General features: G+C 37.7%; 3 protein-coding genes across 4 annotated transcripts in view; 2 read left to right on the top strand and 1 right to left on the bottom strand.

Annotated features, from left to right (window-relative positions):
* Positions 1–6,629, top strand: part of Noxred1 (NADP dependent oxidoreductase domain containing 1) — a 29,956-nt gene extending 23,327 nt beyond the window's left edge. The window contains exon 7 of the mRNA XM_047541120.1: positions 6,002–6,629. Coding sequence (XP_047397076.1) covers positions 6,002–6,179 — 178 coding nt within the window. The 3' untranslated portion in view covers positions 6,180–6,629. The remainder of the gene's footprint in view (positions 1–6,001) is intronic.
* Positions 6,630–7,254: 625 nt separating this feature from the next.
* Samd15 (sterile alpha motif domain containing 15) lies at positions 7,255–20,934 on the bottom strand. 2 transcript variants are annotated; one of them, XM_047539106.1, is made up of 3 exons: positions 18,787–20,932; positions 17,037–17,135; positions 7,255–9,153 (listed from the first exon to the last, which is right to left on the bottom strand). In XM_047539106.1, exons 1-3 carry the CDS (start codon positions 20,644–20,646, stop codon positions 8,917–8,919), a joined length of 2,196 nt encoding a protein of 731 aa, XP_047395062.1. In that variant the 5' UTR covers positions 20,647–20,932; the 3' UTR covers positions 7,255–8,916. The 2 variants fall into 2 exon arrangements, with proteins under 2 accessions (XP_047395062.1, XP_047395063.1); XM_047539107.1 differs by lacking the exon at positions 17,037–17,135 and having other exon boundaries at positions 18,787–20,934.
* The window catches only part of Tmed8 (transmembrane p24 trafficking protein family member 8), a 36,545-nt gene continuing 35,651 nt past the window's right edge, over positions 20,727–21,620 (top strand). Inside the window, exon 1 of the mRNA XM_047539108.1 lies at positions 20,727–21,139. Within this exon, the coding sequence (XP_047395064.1) occupies positions 21,022–21,139 (118 nt within the window). The 5' untranslated portion in view covers positions 20,727–21,021. The remainder of the gene's footprint in view (positions 21,140–21,620) is intronic.

Here is a 21,620-nt window from a genome sequence, read left to right as displayed (position 1 = left end):
GTTTTTCTTTTCAGGTATTTTAGTCCCAGTGACAAAAAGCTAACTCACATGGTGAGTCTATTTTAATTCACTGTTGAACACTTGGTGGACTTTTCCCCCCTTAACTTAAAAAAAATTATGAAATATAACACATACATAGAAAAAGTACCTATTCTATAAAGCCATAAATATAACTTAGTGAGTCATTGTAAAACAAATACTCATGTCACTGTCACCCACAAAAGCAAAGACAACCACCACCAATAGCATATTTAATGGGATTTTGCAATCTAAATTCTTCTCTTTTCTCCAATCATGTCTGATAATTTTGTTCCCTCCCATTTTCTCTGTTTTCTCTTTGTGGCATTTTTATTAGTCAAATGTTGGACCTCTTGGATGGATCCTCTGATTTTTATCTTTCTTATCTTTGGGATCTGCATCTTTTTTTCCTTTGCTTTATGAGAGAGTTCCTCAACAATCTTGTTTTTTTCTGTCATATATATTTTTTATAGATGGACACAATACCTTTATATACTTATTTTTTTATGTGGTGTTGATGCTTGAACCCAGTGCCCCACGCATGTGAGGCAAGTGCTCTACCACTGAGCCACAACCCCAGCCCTTCTGCCATATTTTGATAGCATAATATTTTCATGTTTGCTATCTTATTTTGAATTTCAAAGTTGGTTTAGTCTCTGCATATTCCTATTTTATGTAGCACCCAGCTGTCATTTCATTATGCAATATACTTATCTCTTTGAGAATATCAACTATTGGTGTTTTTCTCTTCTATGAGCAGTCTGTTTCTTTCAAGCTGTTTTCTAATCAATTGTTTTGGTCTCTATCATTTTAGAGGCTTTCTTCAAATAAATGGGGAACCTTGATAGTTTGCTCATATTTAAGATCCTGGATACTAAAAAGTTGCTTGGAGGGGTTGGTGCATAACTCAGTAGTAGAGTGCTTACCTGGCATTCGTGAGGATCTGGGTTCCATCCCTGGCACAAAAAAAAAAAAAAAAAAAGTTTGGAAACTTTGATTCCAAACTTTGATTGTCATTATGATCTTTACTATAAACTGACTTGGTCAGTTGTTTCCTTGGGAAACCCTGAATATTGGTATCTTTAGTTTTTTCTTTTTAGTGAGTCAGACTTCTTCTACCCTCCTATCTAGAAGAGATACACTTGCAATCAGCTTTTTGGAATCCAGGTTAGAGAATTTGTGTGTGTGTGTAGGGGTCTTATTCACTGTATATACTGTATATATATATATATATATTTTTTTTTTTTTTTTTACTTTATTATTTTCTCTCTTTTCAACATGATATCCCTTCCCTCAACACTCAACAGTACATATTTACCCGCTGCCCAGAGACTTTCTTTTTGACCCTTTCTAGAGAAAAACTGTCAGGGATGTGTGTGTGTCGCGGCGGTTGGAGGGGGGGGTCGGATCCTGTTGTGCAGCACAGTAGGTAAGTAGGCATTGTTCTTCTTTTTAAGATTTTCAACCAATTACCCTGCTTTTAGCTTAACACCACTTCCAGATGTACTTGGTCCCATTTCCTCAGTCTTTTGTGGGCTCTTAATATAAATAGACAGTGACTCTTTTTAGTACTGACATAGGATTCAGTTTTCCCATGTAGGCTCAGAGTTATTTTTTCTTCATTTTCCTTCCAACTTCTAAAGTTTTCGCTCTTGTGTTTTCTCTCAGCCTAATTTTATGTCCTTTGCCTATTTTGTTTTGACTATTTTACTTATTATTTTATAGGAGGTTTAGTAGGAATAGTAACTCCCTATTATGTGTACTGGAACTATTTTTCCTGAACATTATATTGTTCTTTTTGGCATATTTTGTTGTTCAAAAGTTTCTAATTTTTGTAATAAAACTTGTCAAATCACTTTATGGTTTCATGCAAAGCAAGTGCTCTACCACTGAGCCACAACCACAGTTATAAAGATAACTCTTAAATGTCTTCAAGTATTTAATTTTTTAATATTTAAATCTTGAGATTTTTAATATCTTTTATTCACTTTGAAAAACATTATTTATACAGACAGTAGCTAACCCTTTTCCTATCAATTTGAAATAACACTTTCATTTTCTAAATTATGATGTATTTTGGGGTATATTTGTATACTCTCCAGAAACTGTGGTCCTGTTTTTCAATTCCCATGCCACAATTAATCAATGTAGTGTGTAATGTATAGAAGTGTTATCCTTCTGGTAGAGCAAGTTCCCTTCATTAATATTTTTCAAAATAATCTTAACCCTTTCACACATATATTCTTTTTTTTTTTTTTTTTTTTTTTGTACCAGGGATTGAACCCAGGGGCGCTTAAACACTGAGCCACCTCCCCAGCCCTTTTTAAATATTTTATTCAGAGACAGGGTCACACTGAGTTGCTTAGGGCCTCAATCAGTTGCTGGAGCTGTCTTTGAACTCAGGATCCTCCTGCTTCAGCCTCCCGAGCCACTCGATTACACTGCACCTGGCGACACATGTATTCTTTCATGTGAACTTTAAAAAAAAATAACAAAAATAATATATTTGTGGTAAAAAGCTTATCCACTGTAAACTAAGTAAAAAGTGATATTTTCCCAGACTTTAAATCCCATTTTTCAGTGATAACTGCTATTACTATTAACTGTGACAAATTAACTGGGAAATGAATCAGAGACGTTTAATGTTGTCATTGAGACAGGGTCTCACTCAGTTGTTCAGGCCTTCAACTTGTAATCCTCCTGCTTAGCCTCTCCAATAACTGAGATTACAAGTCTGCTGCACTGCACCTAAGCTGTTCTTTTTTTTTTTTTTTGTAATTTTATTTCTAGTTGTAGATGAACACAATACCTTTATTTTATTTTTTATGTTTTATGTAGTACTGAGGATTGAACCCAGTGCCTCCAAACATGCTAGGCACGCACTCTACCACTGAGCCATAACTCCAGCCCAAGCTATTCTTTTTAAATTCAAGTATTTCCATTTTTATCTTTTTTTTAAAGTTTAATTTCACAGGGTCTTAGTAACCACATATTTATTATTATTATTATTATTATTATTATGGTGCTGGGGCTTGAACCCAAGGCCTTGTGCTTGTGAGGCAAGCACTCTACCAAATGAGCTATGTCTCCAGTGCTTCATTTTTATCTTTAATAAATAGTTCATTTCTTTATTTATATATATATATATATATATATTGTTCTTTTTTTTAGTTGTAGATGGACACAATACCTTTATTTATTTATTTATTTACTTTATTTTTATGTGGTGCTGAGAATCGAACCCAGTGCCTCACACATCCTAGGCAAGGGCTCTACCACTGAACCACAACCCCAGCCCCCAGTTCCCAGCCCTTTTTTTATATTTTATTTAGAGACAGGGTTTTGCTGAGCTGCTTAGGGCCTCGCTAAATTGCTGAGACTGACTCTAAACTCAGGATCCTCCTGCCTCAGCCTTTCAAGTCGCTGGGATTACAGGCATGTGCCATCATGCATAGCTTGCAAATAGCAAACCATGTGCTATTTGCCTTTCAAATAACGATTATATTTTGGGCACAAATTTCCTGTGTTAGTCAAATCTATTACTCCTTGCTCTTGAAACTACTGACATACTTAGGTTATCTGGAAGTTTATTTAGAAATATAGAATCTGGCACCCCAGGCCTATGTAATCACAGTCTGCATTTTTACAAGATCCCAGGTGATACTTACATACATTAAAATTGGAGAAGTAATATGCTACCTTCTTTGACGGATGTTTTGTTAGAGAGGCGTGGCATATTAATATTTCCATTGCAATTATAGTTTTTAGAATTAGTTTTATAGTTTTAAAATTCACTTTTGTAATCATCTTTGCATTATAAAATTTGAAGTCATACCATATGATGAATAACAGTTCACAAATTTTAGTATATCCTTGGTGAATTATACCTTTTAATTGTATATCTCCCCTTTTTTTGAGACATTTTATTTAGTTCACACATGCTAGGTGAGCACTCTACTGTTCTACAACCCCAGCTCACTTTCTGAGACATTTTAAGAAATATATTTTATTGGGGTTGGGGTTGTGGTTCAGTGGTAGGGCACTTGCCTGGCATGTGTGAGGCCCTGGGTTCGATACTCAGCACCACATAAAAATAAATAAAATAAAAGATTCATTGACAACTAAAAAAAAAAAAAAAGAAAAGAAAAGAAAAGAAATATATTTTATTGCTTAGGCTGGCATTGAACTTGTGATCTTCCTGCCTTGGCCTCAAAGCACTGGGATTACAAACATCCTTACCCAACAGTGCCAGGCTTGTTTTCATTTTCTTGACAATGTATTTCAGAGCAGAAATTTAAAATTTTACTGAAGTCTAGTTTATCAAATTCTTTCTTTCATAGATCATGCCTTTTATGTTACAATTTAAGTCATGGCAAAACCCAAAGTCATTTGGATTTTCTCCTAGGATTTTATAGTTCATTTTGCTCTTAAATCTATGACATATTTTGAATTCATTTTGTAAAGGGTTTAAGTTCTTGGTCTAGATTCATTTTTTTTCTGTATGTCTGGTTGTTTTAGCACCATTTGTTGAAAACCATATTTTCTCTATTGTATTGCTTTTGGACTTTTGTTAAAGAATAGTTAACTATATTGTATTTATGTGGATCCATTTCTAGGTTCTCTATTCTGTTCTATTGATCTGTGTATTTAACTGTTTTGATTATGTGGTTTTATAATATGTCTTCAGCTGGGTGGTATGAATCCTCTTTGTTCTTTTCCATTGATATTGAGTTAGCTATTGTGAGTCTGTCCTTTCATATAAACTTTAGAATTTGTCAATAGTCATAAAATAACTTGCTAGGATTTTGAATGGGACTGCTGAATCTACATCAAGTTGGGGAGTCTGTAGTAGTCAATTATAGCAATAGAAAATGGACCAAGACTCTGATATATAGGAAAGAGATTGACTTGTATTTTAACCTACCTTGCACTAGACATTTAAACTAATCTAAGGACAATTTTAAATACTGTATCATTTTGCAGGTAGTATGAGTACTTTATAATAATATAATCCTGATTCTTCCCTCTACTTCCTTGTGTCATTGCTGTCATTCATTTCATACACACACACACACACATAGATTGCTATTATTTTGAACAAACTCTTAACTGTTAGATCAATTAAGAATAAGAAAAATGAAAGTTTTCACTTTACCCTTACTTATTCCTTCTTCAATGTTCCTTCTTTCTTTATGTAGATCCAAGTATAATTTTCCTATGTCATTTTCTTCCTATAAAGTACTTCTTTGAACATTCCTTGCAAGACAGTTCTACTGGCAACAAATTCCCTCAATTTTTGTTTTGTTTGATGAAGTCTTTATTTCTTATTAACTTTTGAAGGATAAATTTGTAGGACCCAGACTTCTAGGTTGGTGGTTTTTTCTGTTAACATTTGTGATATCTACTCACTGTTCTTTCTCATCAATTCACTTATTTCATTTCTTTCTCTTCTTGTATACATGGTTCCTGGGGAAAAGTCAGTTTAATTTTTATCTTGTTTTCTCTAAGTAAGGTGTTTTCTCCTGAGTCTTCTTTTAGGAATTTTTCTTTCTTTTTTAGTTTGAATATATGTCTAGATATAGTTTCAAGTTTTTATTTATTTTTAATTTTTGTTTTGTTGGTATTTATTCTGCCTGCTTGGTATTCTCAGCTTGCTTCCTGGATCTCTGATTTGGTGTCTGACATTAAGTTGGGGACATTCTGTCCTTATTGTTTCAAATATTCTGTTTCTTTTCTCTCTTCTCCTTCTAGCATTACCATTATGTATGTGTTCCACCTTTTGGGACTTTCCATAGTCCTTGGATATTCTGTCCTGTATTGTTTAGTCTCCGGTTTTTGTTTTGTTTTGTTTGTTTTTCAGATTGGAAGTTTCTGTTGAGATACCTATAAATTCAGAAATTCTTTCCTCACAGTCATGTGCTTAACAACAAATAAGATGTACTGAACAGACATAAAAAAATAACAGTATTTTTTTCCTTCCCAGGCCTTTTCCTTGGTTTGATCTGACTGCTGTACAACTCAAGGAAACTCCCTTTAGCCAGTATCACTCCACCAATACTGTTCTCCAAGACCACCTGACCTATCTGTACTGTGATTCATTTGGCATCTCTCCAAACACAGAAGAACAATCTGTGGATCTCATGGGCTCTCCGTCCCAATAAGAGACCTCAGGAATCAGAAATTTTTTTCTTCTTCACAGATCGTTCTACAGTGCTTAGGCCCTGATTATCAAAACTGACAGGGGAGTTATGTGATTGCATTATGTTTGGAAATTGTACTGATGGCTCTTTCAAATGTAAAATAAAACAAGAGATCCTATATGTCAATATGCTTGGGTATGTCTAGCTTTCAGAAGCATTCAAATGAAATGCACAATCTAACACACTTATGTAAACTGCTTCCCCAGGAAAGCCTTGTTGACAGAAATTATTTCTTTTGAAAAAGTTAAATTCATTATTAGATAATTACATTATTAGACAATTACATATTGCAGTTTCTTTTCCTGTAGTAGTATGTAGCTTGCAAATAGCTTGATTTTTTCTGTCATTTTTGTAGTAATGCTTCTATGGTATTCACCTGTTCATTGATGCAACCAAAATACCTGACAAGAACAATTTAGAGGAGTAAAAGTTTATTTTGTTTCACAGTTTCAGAGATTTAGTTCATGGTGGATTGACTCCATTGCTTTGGGTCCAAGGTGAGGTAGATCATCATGGTGGAAGGGCATAGTGGGGGAGTGTCACTGCATTTACAGAAGCTGGGAAGCAGAGACAAGTGGCTGCAGGGAAGCTGAACCATTCCAGGGCATGGCCCCAGTGACCCACCACTTCCTACAACCCCAACACCTGCCCACAGTTACCAATCAGCTATCCATTCAAATTAGGATGCACTGATCAGGTTACAGCTCCCATAATCTTATCATTTCACATCTGCATATTCCTGCATTATTATAGGAGCTTTTGGAGGACACCTAATATCTAAACCATAACACTTGGTAAACAATTAAATTATGCTTCATCCTTGCTTATTCCAGTTATATCTGACTGTTCTGATACTGTCTTATTTTAAATTATTTCTATTTGAACTATTTTATCTTTTTTTTTTTTTTTTTTTGCGGTACTGGGGATCGAACTCAGGGCCTTGTGCTTTTGAGGCAAGCACTCTACCAAGTGAGCTATCTCCCCAGCCCTATTTGAACTATTTTAAACCACAAAATGATTAAAAAAACAACTGGCAGGGCTGGGGATGTAGCTCAGTGGAAGAGCATTTACTTACATGTGTGAGGCCTGGGTTTGATCCCCAGTACCAAAAAACAAAACCACAAAACCTGGCATTTATATTAAATGGTTAAAAATAACTGTACAATATAGATCTTATTTCTATAGTGCAAATTTGTTTATTTCCTTTATGTTTTACAAATACACTTTGTCAACTATAGTAGAGTTGAAAACAATAGTAGCGATACCATCAAGTTTCACTTCCTACACTCTATCACTAAACAGAACTACTGTTTTCCAAATGCTAAAGTGCTTCTAGACAAAATCATTCATTATATATGAAATTCACCTTGCTCTTAAATTAATCACTTACTTTTTTTTGTATAATTGTGAGTCAGGCAAATCCAATGTTATGGCTTTAGAATGGTTTCTGATAAAACTTCTTAGTCTATTTTGGGAAGAATTAAGGTTCATCATCAAATACTAATAGTATGATATTAATTTGAGGCACTGCTCCTTATTTCAGTAAGAAAAAAAAGAACTATTCCTTTTACTATGTGTTTAGGTGTAGTGAACTGGAAAAAGTACATCGGTGCCTTTCTGAATTGTATTAGCACTTTAGTGATTGTTAGGATTAAGAAGTGAGACCAGGAGAGAAAGAGCAGTTATGTCTGTAAAACTGGAGGGGAACAGGAATCATTCAGGTAAGAAACATTTAATAATTTCTTTTGAGAAGTCCAGTCATAAGTAGAGTCTAGCTTGAATTTCATTTTATAAAGATCTGGAAGTTCCCACATAAAATTGCCTTGAAGTAAACCCCAAACCCTTTTGGTAGTCAGTGGTACTTCTGTAAGTCATGTTGTTTTTAAGAATGTATACAAATCTAAGAAAAACTTTTTTTCTATGATGCCAAAAGGGAAAGAGAACCTTCTCTCTCCTCTTTCCTAAAGTTATTTCCTTTAGACAACACAATTGCAAATCCTTTGTCTACTTTGAAGATATATGTAAATTTTTTTTAAAAGGTAAATAACCCTCTTGCCAGTTTTATACCCCAGGACAGTCCTTTTAAAGGCCTTGGAGCCATCTTTTTGAATGTACAAGTATTGAGACAGATGGTACCCTGTCTCCTTTCTCTGTGGGGGCTGGTCCAAGTAGTAGCTTCCTATTTGTGATCAAGATACGAGAAATTTTATTTTGCCATTAGATACAGATAATTAACATGCATGTAATAGACTGTATCTGTCTTGCTATCTTAAAGTGCGAGTTGTTTTTGCCTTTGTGATCTCTTGGACAACTTGTCTATGATGTGATAGCAGTTTACTGCTTATTCAGTAATAAATGGCTTCTTTTCTACATTTGTGTAGAGGATTATCTAGACTGGAAGATTTTATTTTTAGTTATATTTCCCCAACATGTTCCTACTACCCAGGTATATTATTAGAATATATCAGGAATTCTCACAATTATCCAAGAAGATAAGAATTGCCGTCTTTGTTTTAAGGAGGTACTAAATTGAAACACAAATAAAGGGAAGGTGTAGTGAGTCAAAGAACTAAGAATGGAGCCAGCAGTTCTAACTCTGATCCTTAATGAGAAAGAAAAGAAGAAAAACGAAAAAGGCCACATGTCTTCTTCCAAGTAATTAAGTTTGATCTTTCAGTGTAAGTGAAATGCCTTTCCTCTACATTTCTGCAATGTTAACAGCCTTATTCTCTTCAGGGGCAGTTATTTCTGGAGCATAATCCTGTAATCCTGCTGCTTTGACAAATTCAGAGAAGGTCAAGGAATCAGATTTTACCCCAGTATGACCTTTTTGCTCTAAAAATAGGCCAATATTGTCCCTATAGGGAAGCCTGATTGAGCGGCTGAATAATGGCTCTTCAATTCCCAGTAGCTCCCGTGTATGCTGAGAAATCACCTGAAATGCAAGGATAATATTTTTAATGAGACTGACTTGAAAATACAACTAAATAAAAGTTTTATGCAGTTCCTAGGCCCCTTGAATGCTAATCCCTTAAATGATTTCAATGGGAAAATTAAAAAAATTAAATAACATTCACAAACTTACTAGCCTAGTCTTACCAAAATCAAATTCTTAAATGTTATATGACTTACTGTTTTTTTTTTAATACCATTGTCAAGTATTGAGTATGTGCTTGATTAATAGTGTTATAAAGTGTGCAAGTGTCACACTAGAATCAAGAACTACAATCTAACCATCAATTCAGTGAGTCTTAGAGTATGTTGGAGGTTCACCAATAGACAATGAGGGTCCTCTGATGGGGTATGTATTTATCTAAAACTGCAAGTTCTTTCCTTAGTTCTGATGAACAAATAACAAACAATAGACTTTGTTTTCCCCTAAGACTTAAAGCAAATTACTAGTAACTTACTTGAAGTTAGTAAGGATTATTAGAAATAGGTAGTCATGAACATTATTAGAGTTTTCTAAGGAGTTTTAATTCCACATTCAAGATAATGGTGCACACTCAATGCTTGGCAACTCTGCAGAGCACCTCGTATTATATATGATTTTAAGCAGATGTTTGTAATGCCAGTAGTGTTCAAGAAGATTCTATTATTACTATATCATCATTGAATTTTCTATTGGTTTCAAAGGCTGTTATCCTTACTTTTATTTGCAAACTATTGAGGGTTTTGCTTCTTCATCATCAATTTATTGTGCATGGATCAGTTACGTTATAGAGTGTAACTATGCACATTTGCCCAATTGGAATTATAATTTACTTTAAACCTGAAGACATAATTTTCATGGTTCAAATATGAATTATCTCTACCACTTTTATAATGCAGATGTATAGTCTCCTTAAAATCTACTTGTTGATACCTGTACAACATAGATTAATCTGAAATGCGTTTTGCTAAGGGAAAGAAGCCAGATCCAAAGACTATATATTGTTCGATTCCATTTAGGTGATATTTTTTTAAAAGGCACAATTATAGGACAATTATAGATCAGTGTTTTCCAGGGTTTGAGGTGGAAGGACAGGCCAAATATAAAGGGGATACAGAGAGAAGTTTTAGGTAGTATGGTTTTCTGGTAGTGGATACATGATCCTATGCATTTGTCACACACACAGAACTATACATGACAAAAAATGACCTCAATGTATGCAAAGTTTTAAAAAGCCAGGGTACTGGGTAAACCCCAAGGTGGAGTATAGGCTGTGGACAAATGAATCTAACTGTATTACATACATAATCTACATAATCTACATTCGAAGAGTGGGGGAGAAAGAAGGACATCTAAATAACTTTAACTTTGGAAAATAGAACTTTGTCTAGATACTGTAAGGCTAAAGAAGAATTATACACAAACACTGTAATCCATTTGGTAAATTTCTCATAGAGATACATATATAGAGAGAAGAAAAGTCAGGTTTCTCACTGTCAGAAAATAAATTACAAACAAGCAAGTGGGTTTGGAGGCAGGAAGATGAGTAAAGGCTAGAATAAATCCTATGATGTCCAACTGCAGACAGAGAGATCAATGTGAACTCAAGTTTATTAATATATATATATATATATATATATATATATATATGGATATGTATGGACATCTATATATATTGATGGATACAGAATAAGAGATACAGAGATACTTATGCACATGTGGGCTAGTATGTATACATACATCCTGAGACCTTTCTGCTCAGAGTACTTAGAAACATGACACTTTAGTACGAACAAGCAAAGTTAGTGCCCACATCTTGGTATCTAAATACTGTTCTCTGATAAAAGCAACTAGGGCTTCATGGAGACATGGTTGATTGCAGGGCTGCAGGACGGAAAACATAAGATGTGTCTGAAGCTAAGAGTAGTGCCAGAAAGTAGGGAGATTTTTATTTTCAAATGGGACATGTCAAAAGGACACAGGAACCAATTGAAAAGAGCTTCCCATTGTAAAAAATGGAATAATTTGAGCAACAAAATACATAATAATATTGGGTTATAACCCAAAGAAAAATGTCCACAAATCCATACTAATATAAATGAATATATAAATCCTGAGGGAAAAGGGATGATTAAATGTAGAAGAATTTCAGAATAACTCTAACTAAACAGAAGAAATGAGGGAAATAGAAAATCATAATGAAAACAACATAGTAGTAATTTAGCAGGGAAGACCCATTGATGAATGCTAAGATTAGTAGGCAAAACTGAAAAGTAGCAGATGTTTGCATAGCTTCAGACTATCTTCTGCAATATATTTATCACTGTGGTAGTTTCACTATATTTTCATGAAATTTTTGATACTCCTCACTTGAAGGTGGAGCCTAACTCTCCTCTCCTTAAATATGGGCTGGAATTAGTAACTCACTTCTAAAGAAGAGATATAAAAGGCAAACACAGTAACTTTGACCTGGCTGTCTCACATTAACCAAGTGATTAATGTTTCCAGTAATAAATCATGTTGACATCACGTAGCCCTGATATGATGAAATGAGAAGGGCTTATAATTTCTGTGGTAGTCGCCCCCAAAATCCATAACTTTAATCATTGGAAAGAGTAGAGAAACTAAAATTGAAGGAAATTTACATAATATCTGATCTCTGATCTTCAAATGTCAAGTTCATGAAAAACAGATCAACATGTTAGAAGCAACCAAAGAAACCTGACAGCTAAGTCCAATGTAATATCCCAGATTAGATCCTATAAATAAAATTATCCATCAGTGGAAAAACTGCAGAAATAAGAATAAAGTCTGTTATTTAATAATAGAGCACTATTTTGATGCTATATTCTTAGTTTTAATAAAAACGCCATAGTTGCATAAGATGTTAATGTTAGGGGAAGCAAGGTTGAGTACACAAAAACTCTCTGTACATCTTTGCACCTCTTCTGTTACACTGAAATTATTTACAAATTAAAAGATTTTTTTAAATGAAAAATGTCTATCTAGAAATACTCAATTTCTGACATGTTATGAATTTGTGTTACTTAAATAATTTGTAACAAGGCAAGTGTAGTAAAATTACTGAGATATTGTAAAGTTTATGAGACTATACTTTAAAATATAAAATCATGCATACAACAAGAATAAGCAACTCATCTATGTTCTTTCCAAATATTTATCAGATTTCTTTTTGTTTACTTCATGCAGTAAGTAGCAGGTATTTTGAGAAGAATTTTCTAAGAAAAATGAAGTAAGCGTAATGCTCTTTTGTCTGTGATGTCCGTAGAATAAATAAAACTGACATACATAAGTGTTTTGCTATAATTATAACAGTGGAATTAAAAATGCTGGGGTTGTGGCTCAGTGGTGGAGCACTTGCCTAGCATGTGTGAGGCACTGGGTTTGATTCTCGGCACTACGTATAAATAAAATGAAGGTCCATGACCAACTGAAAAAATATTTTAAAAATGCTTTCTACAAGCAATCATGAAATTCATCTGGAAGAATAAGAAACCTTGAATAGCCAAAGCAATCCTGAGCAGGAAGAGTGAAGCAGGAGGTATCACAATACCAGACCTTAAACACTACTGTAGAGCAATAGTACAAAAACAGCATGGTATTGGCACCAAAATAGACAGGTAGGCCAATGGTACAGAGTAGAAGACACAGAGACAAACCCACATACAGTTACCTCATACTAGACAAAAGAACCAAAGACATACAATGGAGAAAAGATAGACTGTTCAACAAATGGTGCTTGGAAAACTGGAAATTCATATGCAGTAAAATGAAATTAAACCACTCTCACCCTGCACAAAACTCAACTCAAAATGGATCAAGGACCTAGGAAATAGACCAGACATCCTGCACCAAACAGAAGAAAAAGTAGGCCCAAATCTTCATCTTGTTGATTTAGGACCAGACTTCCTTAACAAGACTCCTAAAGCGCAAGAAATAAAAGCAAGGATCAATAAATGGGATGAATTCAAACTAAAAAGTTTTTTCTCAGCAAAGGATACAATCAATAATGTGAAAAGAGCCTACAGAGTGGGAGAAAATATTTTCCACCCACACGTCAGATAGAGCACTAATCTCCAGAATTTATGAAGAACTTAAAAAACTTTACACCAAAAACACAAAGAACAATAATGGGCCAAGGAACTGGCAGACACTTTAAAGAAGAAGATATATAGGTGATTAACAAATACATGAAAAAATGTTCAACATCTCTAGTAATTAGAGAAATGCAAATTAAAATAGCTCTAAGATTTCATCTTACTCAAATTAGAATGGTTATTATCAAGAACACAATAATAGGTGTTGGCACGGATATGGGGAAAAAGGCACACTTGTACATTGCTGGTGGAGTTGCAAATTGATGCAGTCGCTCTGGAAAGCAGTATGAAGATTCGTCAGAAAACTTAGAATGAACCCACCTTTTGACCCAGTTATCCCACTCCTTGGTTTATCCCCAAAGGACTTAAAATCAGCATTTTACAGTAAAGCAGTCACATCAATGTTTATAGCTGCTCAATTCACAATAGCTACGTTGTGGAACCAACCTAGAGGCCCTTCAACAGATGGATAAAGAAACTGTAATATATATACACAATGGAATATTATTCAGCCATAAAGAAGAATAAAATTAAGGCATTTGCAGGTAAATGGACACAATTGGAGAATATCATGCTAAGTGAAATAAGTCAATCCCAAAAAACCAAAGGTGGAATGTTTTCCCTGATAAGTGGATGATGATACATAATGGGGGTGGGGGGTGGGAGTGAGAGAAGAATGTAGGTACTTTGGAGAATGTAGAGGAAAATGAGATGGGGAGTGGGCAGGAGTATGAAAGATGGTGGAATGAGACAGACATCATTACCCTATGTACATCTATGATTATACGAATGGTATGAATCTACATCATGTACAATCACAGAAATGAAAAGTTGTACCCTATTTGTGCACAATGAATCACAATGCAGTCTGTAAAAATAAAAATAAATAAATAAATAAAAGATTTAGGAAAATCTACAGGGTTGATGTTTTAGTTCCGTGGTAGAGTGCTTACTACCATTCTCAAAGCCCTAGGTTTGGGTTCATGGCTCAGCAAAACAAACAAGGAAATGCTTCTTTTATCAGTAAGAAAGGTGACTACACATAATTAAATGCATGAATGATCTCTAGGAAGTCACCTAAATCTGAGGGCATAATTTTCTTTTTTATGGGGATGTACGTGTCAAGCAAAGTTTATGCCACATACCTCTAAATGTATTGAACTTTATGTATTCTAGTCACCTCATGGAGAGGTCAAATTTTGTGACTTTGAAAATAAGTATTATGAAGTTTACTTATTCAAACTTTTTGAAATCTAAGGAAAATCAGAGTGTTCATCATTTACTTTGGGGATTTCAGAAGATTTTTAAGAGCTCATTTCTTGAAAGACCAGAATTATTTTAGGATTTTTATTATTATACATATTCTGAAATTAGAATATCAAGGAAGTAATATGAATTGAACTCTTAAAAAAACACTTTCTTAGATGGGTATGGTGGTGCCAGATACCAGGGAGACTGAGGCAGGAGGATTGCACATTCAAGGCTAGCCTGGGCAATTTAGTGAGACCATGTCTCAAAATAAAATAAAAAGACTAGGGATATAGTTCAGGGGTAGCGTGCTTGCCTAGCATGTGCAAGGTCCTGGTTTGACCCCAGCACTGTAAGAAAAAAGCTCTATCATGATAAGGAGTGAAATTCTTCTAACTTAAATGTTTTAGGAGTTTGGATTACAAATTACTGTTTTGTTAATTCTATTCCTTATTTTTATTCAGAAAATTCATTACAAGTAGAAATAAGACTTTATAATTACACTCTATTATCTTTGAACATAAAAATAATAAGATACTTATCTGGCAGTATTTGGTAACTATGTGAGGGCATGGCTGGAAATACCGTATATATGTGGTCCTTTCTGTATCATACACATGAATTTCATGGCTATAAAAGTGTTCATTTTGGGTTAGGGTTGTGGCTCAGTGGTAGAGCACTTGCCTAGCATGTGTGAGGCACTGGGTTTGATTCTCAGCACCACATATAAATAAATAAAGTAAAGGTCCATTGACAGCTACAAAAATAAATATATTCATTTAGAGAGGCAGTACAGGATACTGATTTAAATAGAACATGGGGACTGGGGTTGCAGCTCAGTGGTAGAGTGCTCGCCTCGCATGCATGAGGTCCTGGGTTCGATCCTCAGCACCATATTAAAAAAAAAAAAAAGGTATGGTGTCCACCTACAACGAAAACAAAATATTAAAATAAATAAATAAATAGAACATAGATTGGGAAGTCACATAGAATGGATTTGAATACTGTCTCTTAAACTTATCAACTGAATAATTTCTTGTAAACTGCTTCACGTTTATGGGCTTCAGTTTTCTCTTCTATAAAATGAGGATTAGGTGAAATAACACATATATGGTGCCCAACACATAGTAAGCACTTGAAAAACAATAGCTATTAGCAGAATTCAAGGCTCTAGTTTAATCATTTAAAAGAATTTCCTTATACTTTAGTGCCAGTGAAAAGACTCAAGTTTAATAAGTGTAGTTTTCTTATTTTTGGAACCACATGCTTTCTGGAATTATATAGTTCTAAGGCCTGATGAAGATCCCAGAGAACCAATTCCACAGCCTGTCCCGGGCCTAATGAACTAAAACCACTGGAGGGTGGAGCCTGGAAATCTACCTTTAAAAAAAAACTCATCTGATTCTGAAGACTATCCATGTGTGGGAACCACTGAGGTACAGCATCTGTGGGCATGGCTGTACTGGGTGAGCCCTGTTATGTTGAGGTGGGGATGTTGGTGTGAAGGTTACAACTGAGACTGTGTATGTGTTTATACATTGTTAACACTACAAATGAAAGGTAATATTTAAAAATTTTTTTTGTAGTTGTAGATAGCATGCATTTTTTTATTTGTTTATTTTTTTATGCAGTGCTAAGAATCAAGCCCAGTGCCTCACATGTGCTAGGCAAGTGCTCTGCCGCTGAGCTATAGCCCCAGTCCATGGAAGGTAATACTAAGTAAAGAAGAGTGATCATGGACTGTTAGTGCTGGAGAGATGAGGCCCAGAGAGGTTAATGTAACTTGTTTCAAAGTTAGGCATCAAAGCAGGTAAAACACATATGGTGTTACATAAATGCTAAGTGGGTATCAGAGACATAAAGTGTTCTGAGAGCCTGGGAAAAACAAGGTCAGGAAAGACTTCTTGGGGAGATGAGAATGAGAAATTGGTCTTGAAGGGTGATTAAGAGTCATATTAGGAAAACAGGAGAAGGGGATCTGAGCAAAGACACAGAGAGGCATGCACCAGACAGGAATGTGAACTGTGAGCGAGCGTGGCAGGCTGCAGCAGAAGAGTCAAGTAGAGGAGTGGTAGGGGAGAGAATGTGGCTGGAGACAACTCGTGGAGGGCCTTGAATCCTAAACTAAGGAGTTGGGCCTATCAGGTAAACAGAGGAGTCCAAAGAAGATTTCTGAATGGTACATGAATAGCTGGAAATCCAAAGTCTAAAGACAGCCCTTGAATCCAAAGAGGCTAAAAGTGAGAGGTTACTTCAGTGTCCAAGGTATGAGCATTTTACAGGGCCTGAAAAGTGGGGATGGAGAGAATCAGCCAGCCAAAATGCCACAGGAGAAACTGACAGTTCTTGGGATCTTTGTAGGGATCAAAGGACAGAGAGGAAGCAAACGCTGTGAGTCTGGGAGACTGGGAGGACAATGACACCATGGACAAAAAAATAATCAGAAGAAAAGGAGGTTGGTCTGGGACCCATGGTAGCATTTTTACAGTGTTCCACGGGGAAACTTTGTACACAACTCACCTTCATGTCCTCAAAATCTGTTATTCCCATCTGAGGGAGGTTTGAGCAATTTACATGGATGAGTTTTCGGCCACTAATGAAGTTTGTGGTAAAACACTCCTGTCAGTATAAAAAGCACAACACTTAAAAATGCACTGGGCTAGAAGGAGGAAAAGGAGGGAGGGAGGGAGAGAAGGAGGAAGGACAGAATGGAATCATGTTAGTTTCCAGCTCTACACTGAGAAAAAAAAATTAAACTTATTTTGTATTTTAATAGTATGACCTATTTTCTAAGTTCTTGATAAAATTTATTTCATGCTGCATCTTAAATTTATTTTCTGGGGGCAAGCTACAACCAATGCTTCTTCATGTCTCAATTTCTCTTTCCTTTTCTTTCTCCTTCCCCTCTCTTTCTAAAGTACTAGGGATTGAATCCAAGGCCTTGTATACACTAGGCAAGTGCTGTGTGTGTGTGTGTGTGTGTGTGTGTGTGTGTGTGATGCTACAACCAATGTTTCTTCATGTCTCCTTTCCTTTTTTTTTTTCAGTACTGGAATTGAATCCAAGGCCTTGGACATGCTAGGCAAGGTCTCCACCACTGAACTATATCGCCAGCCCTTTTTATTATATTTTGAAACAGGGTCAAGCTAAGTTGTCCAGGCTTGCCTGGAATTTCCAATCCTTCTGCCTCAAACCTCCTGAGTAACTGGTTTCAATTACATTTTTAAGTACAGGAGATAGAAAAGGTTTCAGATCTTGTGATGTTTTGTGGTATCCTAAAATCTTAGTTGGAATCAGTAAATTAAGAGACTTATATTTTTGATAAAGCTCTTTTGGGTGATTTGACTAATTCACATTAATACTCTTAAGCACTCATGGTACATGACATATCTGGGGCAGTCTCATAAAATTAACAGTAAAAGTTCAAGGTCAGGGAGATGCATTAAAACAACTTGACAAAGTACCAACAAGTCTACATTGGACAAAAATCTATTTAAAAAAAAAAAATATATATATATTTTAATGAAAAGAGGCCTATATAAATTTCTAGGTCTTTTTTCAAAGATTGCAGAGAAATGTAATCACTGGAATAAAGAGGGAAAACAAATGCTTTATTATTATAATTATTATTAATTATTATTACTATGTGTACTAGGTACACACACTAGGTACTAGGGATTTAAGTCAGATGTGCTCTACTACTGAACTATATCCCTACCCCTTTTTATTTTAATTTTGAGATAGGCTCTTGCTAAGTTGCCCAGGATGGCCTCAACTTTGTGATCCTCCTGCCTTAATCTCCCAAATCACTGGGATTACAGGCATGCACCACTGGCTTGTTCATGTTTTTGAGATGGGCTCTTGTTATTGCCTGGGCTGGTCTTGACCTCTTGGACTCAAGTGATCTTCCTAGGTCAGCCTTCCAAGTGCGAGAACCCTTAGGCACATGCCACAGCATCCAACTTTTGAAAAAACAAACACGACCCTCCCTTCCTCTCCTAAAATAAAAATATGTATCAGTGGCAAGGGTAGCTCAGTGGTACTGTGCTTAGCATGTGCCAAGACCTGGGTCTGATCCTCAAAAATAGATGTGTGCATGCGCGCGCGCGCGCGCGCGCACACACACACACACACACACACACACACACAAATTACCTCCCCCAGAGTCCAGGACTTTTCTGGTGAAGAAGAGGAAAGATCTCAGGTCAGGGTAGAGGAAATATGAGGTAGGATGAGAACAATGATTTTTAAAAATGTTAATTTTCTATACCTTGTATTGAGGGAAGCCTAGCTGGCTAATCCATTCTGCAACATTCTCTGGGCTCCATTTAAGATATTCAAATTGGAACTCCATCTCTTTTCTTTCTGGTGGGGATTTATCTGAAGGTACTGTTTCTTTCAACTCTTGGCCTAAATCTGTAACTTTCTCTTCACTAAAGGGCTTCTTAAAGTCTGTCTGAGTCTTTGGGAGGTTTAAGAATTCATTGATATCATTAAGCTGAAGCATTTTGTGAAGTTCTTGGGGAGTCTCATAATCTGTACTAGTTGACTCCACTTCACTTTGTGTAAGAAGTCTAGATGCATAGTCTTCTTTAAAAGTTGTGTCAGTTTCTTCCAATGACACTTTCATTGTTTGATACTTAGGGTGTTCTAGCTGATCCTTCTCCATAGAATACTTAGATTTGATTGATTCTGGTCCTTCTTTGAAAAATTCTGTATGTGGCTTTCTTGGTTTTGTTTTATTGGGTAACTCTCGATTTTTCTCCTCAGTTGGCTTTGTTTGTCTCTTCTCTTGAACTTCAGGTTTGGTCTTCTGTGGTAGCATTTGACCTGTTTTCTCAATTGATTTTCTTGGTTTCTTCTTTGGAAACTCTGATGTAGACTGCTCTGGGGGCTGTAGACTTTTTTCCTCAGTTGACTCTCTTATTGTTTTCCCTGATTCAGACTTCTCTGGTGGTGCCAGTTCTATCTTCTCACTTGATTTTTTCTGCTTCTCTTTATGATCTATTGGTTTAGTGTTTTCTGTTGGTTCTAGAACTTTTTCCTCAGTTGACTGTCTTTGTGTCTCCTCTTGAACATCTGGTTTGATCTCCCGTGGTAGTACTAGACCTGTCTCTTCTGCTATTTCTGGAATCTTTTTCTCAGTGGACTTTCTTTTTGTTTCCTTCAGAACTTCTGATGTGGTCTTTTCTGATGGCTCTAGACTTGTTTCTTTAATTGATTTTCTTAATTCTTCCTCAGGAAGCTCAGATTTGACCTCTTTTAGTGCCTCTAGAACTTTCTCCTCAGTTGACTTTCTTTGCATCTCCTCTGGAATTTCTGGTTTAGTTTCTTCTGGAGGTTCTAGATCTGCTTCCTCAGTAGACTTTTTTGGTTTCTGGTCTGGAAACTCTGGTTTAGTCTGCTCAGTTGACTCTCTTTGTGTCTCCTCTGGGATCTCTGGTTCAGTCATCTTTGTTGGTTGTAGATATGTCTCTTCAACTGATTTCTTTGGTTTCTCATTTGAAAAATCTAGTTTGGACTGCTCTGGAGGAGGTTCTAGGCCTGTTTCCTTATACTGCTCTTTAAGTGATTCCTCCGGAACCTCCTTTAGGAACTCTAATCTTGTCGTACTGATTGTGGCTCCTGGAACCTCAGACTTGGTTTCCTTTGGTAGCTGTATATCTGTTTCTGAATCTGATTCTGTGAGGACATCCTCTGTAACATCTGAGCTAGCCTCCTCTTGTGGCTCTAGGTGTGGTTCCTCAGGCATTTCATCCACAGGTGCCTCCAAACCCTTGTAAAGTTCTTCTCCCATCTCTCTCAATGTCTCCGACTTCAACACTTGGGGGATCCCTGAATCAGTCTGGCTAGACAGTTCAACCTCGGTCTCCTCGGGAATTTCTTCCTTGGACGCCCGGGTTGGTTCTGGCTGCACATTCTTTGCAATGTCTGGCTCTTCCTCTTTCTCAGTCTCTGGTGGCCGTGGCTCTTGGTCATTCTCTGAGGGTAGCTCCGGGCCTGCCTCTGTCTTGGTGTCTGGTTCGGCATTTCCAGACAATTCACGAAGTCCAGACAGTACAGGCCTCTCAGGCTCTGACTTCTCATTTTCATCAGAACCAGAGTCATAATCTTGTGGGACTTTCGCCATTACGCAGTTCAGCGGACGCCCAGGCCTCCTAGCAACCTCAACTTCCGACAGCGTCTCTATGGATACTACGATTTCCGGCAGTGAGTTGCTGCATCTTCCCAGGTTTTCTTGAGTCTAATCAATCCCAGATTTAAAGAACTGGCGATCCCGGGCACGCAGTGGCCCTCCCCGCGCCCGCGCCGCCAGCCTCCGCGGGCCGGACTCCTGCGGCCGCACCCCGGCCGCCGCACCGTCCCCGCGGCCGCCGCGCAGCTTCTTCCGGCCCCGGACTCCCTCGGCTCTTCTCGGCTCGCCGCCGCCGCGTTCGCTCGGCCTTCGGCTGTTTCCGGAGCCGCCGGCGGCTGGCGGTGGAGACGCTCCGGGTGCGGGCTGCAGATGTCGAACCCGCAGGCGGCTGAGGGGCCGGGCTTCTGGAGCCCCGCAGCCCGCCGAGGGTCGGCGGGCGGCGTCGGGGACGGCCGGGGAGTGGAGGGGCGCCAGGCGGCCGCCGCAGGTACGCATTGCCGGTCGCCGGCGGGTGGGTGCCGCCCGCCCCAGGGCCCCGCACCTCGGCGCCAGCCTCTGCGGCGCTCTGCCGGGGCTCCCGGGCCGCGCGGACCCACCCCCGCAGCCCCCTCGCGCGCGGGGCCCGCTCCCCCTGGGGCGCGACCCTGCCCCCGCCGCTGCCGCCACCCGGGCCCCGCGGGCGCTCGAGGTTATTTTGTTCCCCGTTTCGAAATGCCTCGGTTCCTGCCGCGCTTCCTTTCTCAGACCAGCCCGGGCGGTCGTGGCGGGGCTGCTCTGCTGGCGCCTCTCGACTGCGGCCGGGGTCGCTCGCCCCTCCGTGGGCTGCCGAGGCTGCCGCCCCCTGCTTCTGGCTCCTCAGCCCACCCCAGGTCCCCTGCCCCTGCCTTTCCACGCGCTTCTCCCTCACCCGGTTGGCAGCGTCGCCTTCCTCTGCCCAGAACCCGGCTTCGCGCCGGCCTGGGTGCACT

The sequence above is a fragment of the Sciurus carolinensis genome, chromosome 2 (genome assembly GCF_902686445.1).
Source record: "Sciurus carolinensis chromosome 2, mSciCar1.2, whole genome shotgun sequence".
Classification (NCBI taxonomy): domain Eukaryota; kingdom Metazoa; phylum Chordata; class Mammalia; order Rodentia; family Sciuridae; genus Sciurus; species Sciurus carolinensis.
The sequence above is the reverse complement of the archived record's forward strand: the minus strand, read 5'-3'. Positions and strand labels throughout refer to the sequence as shown.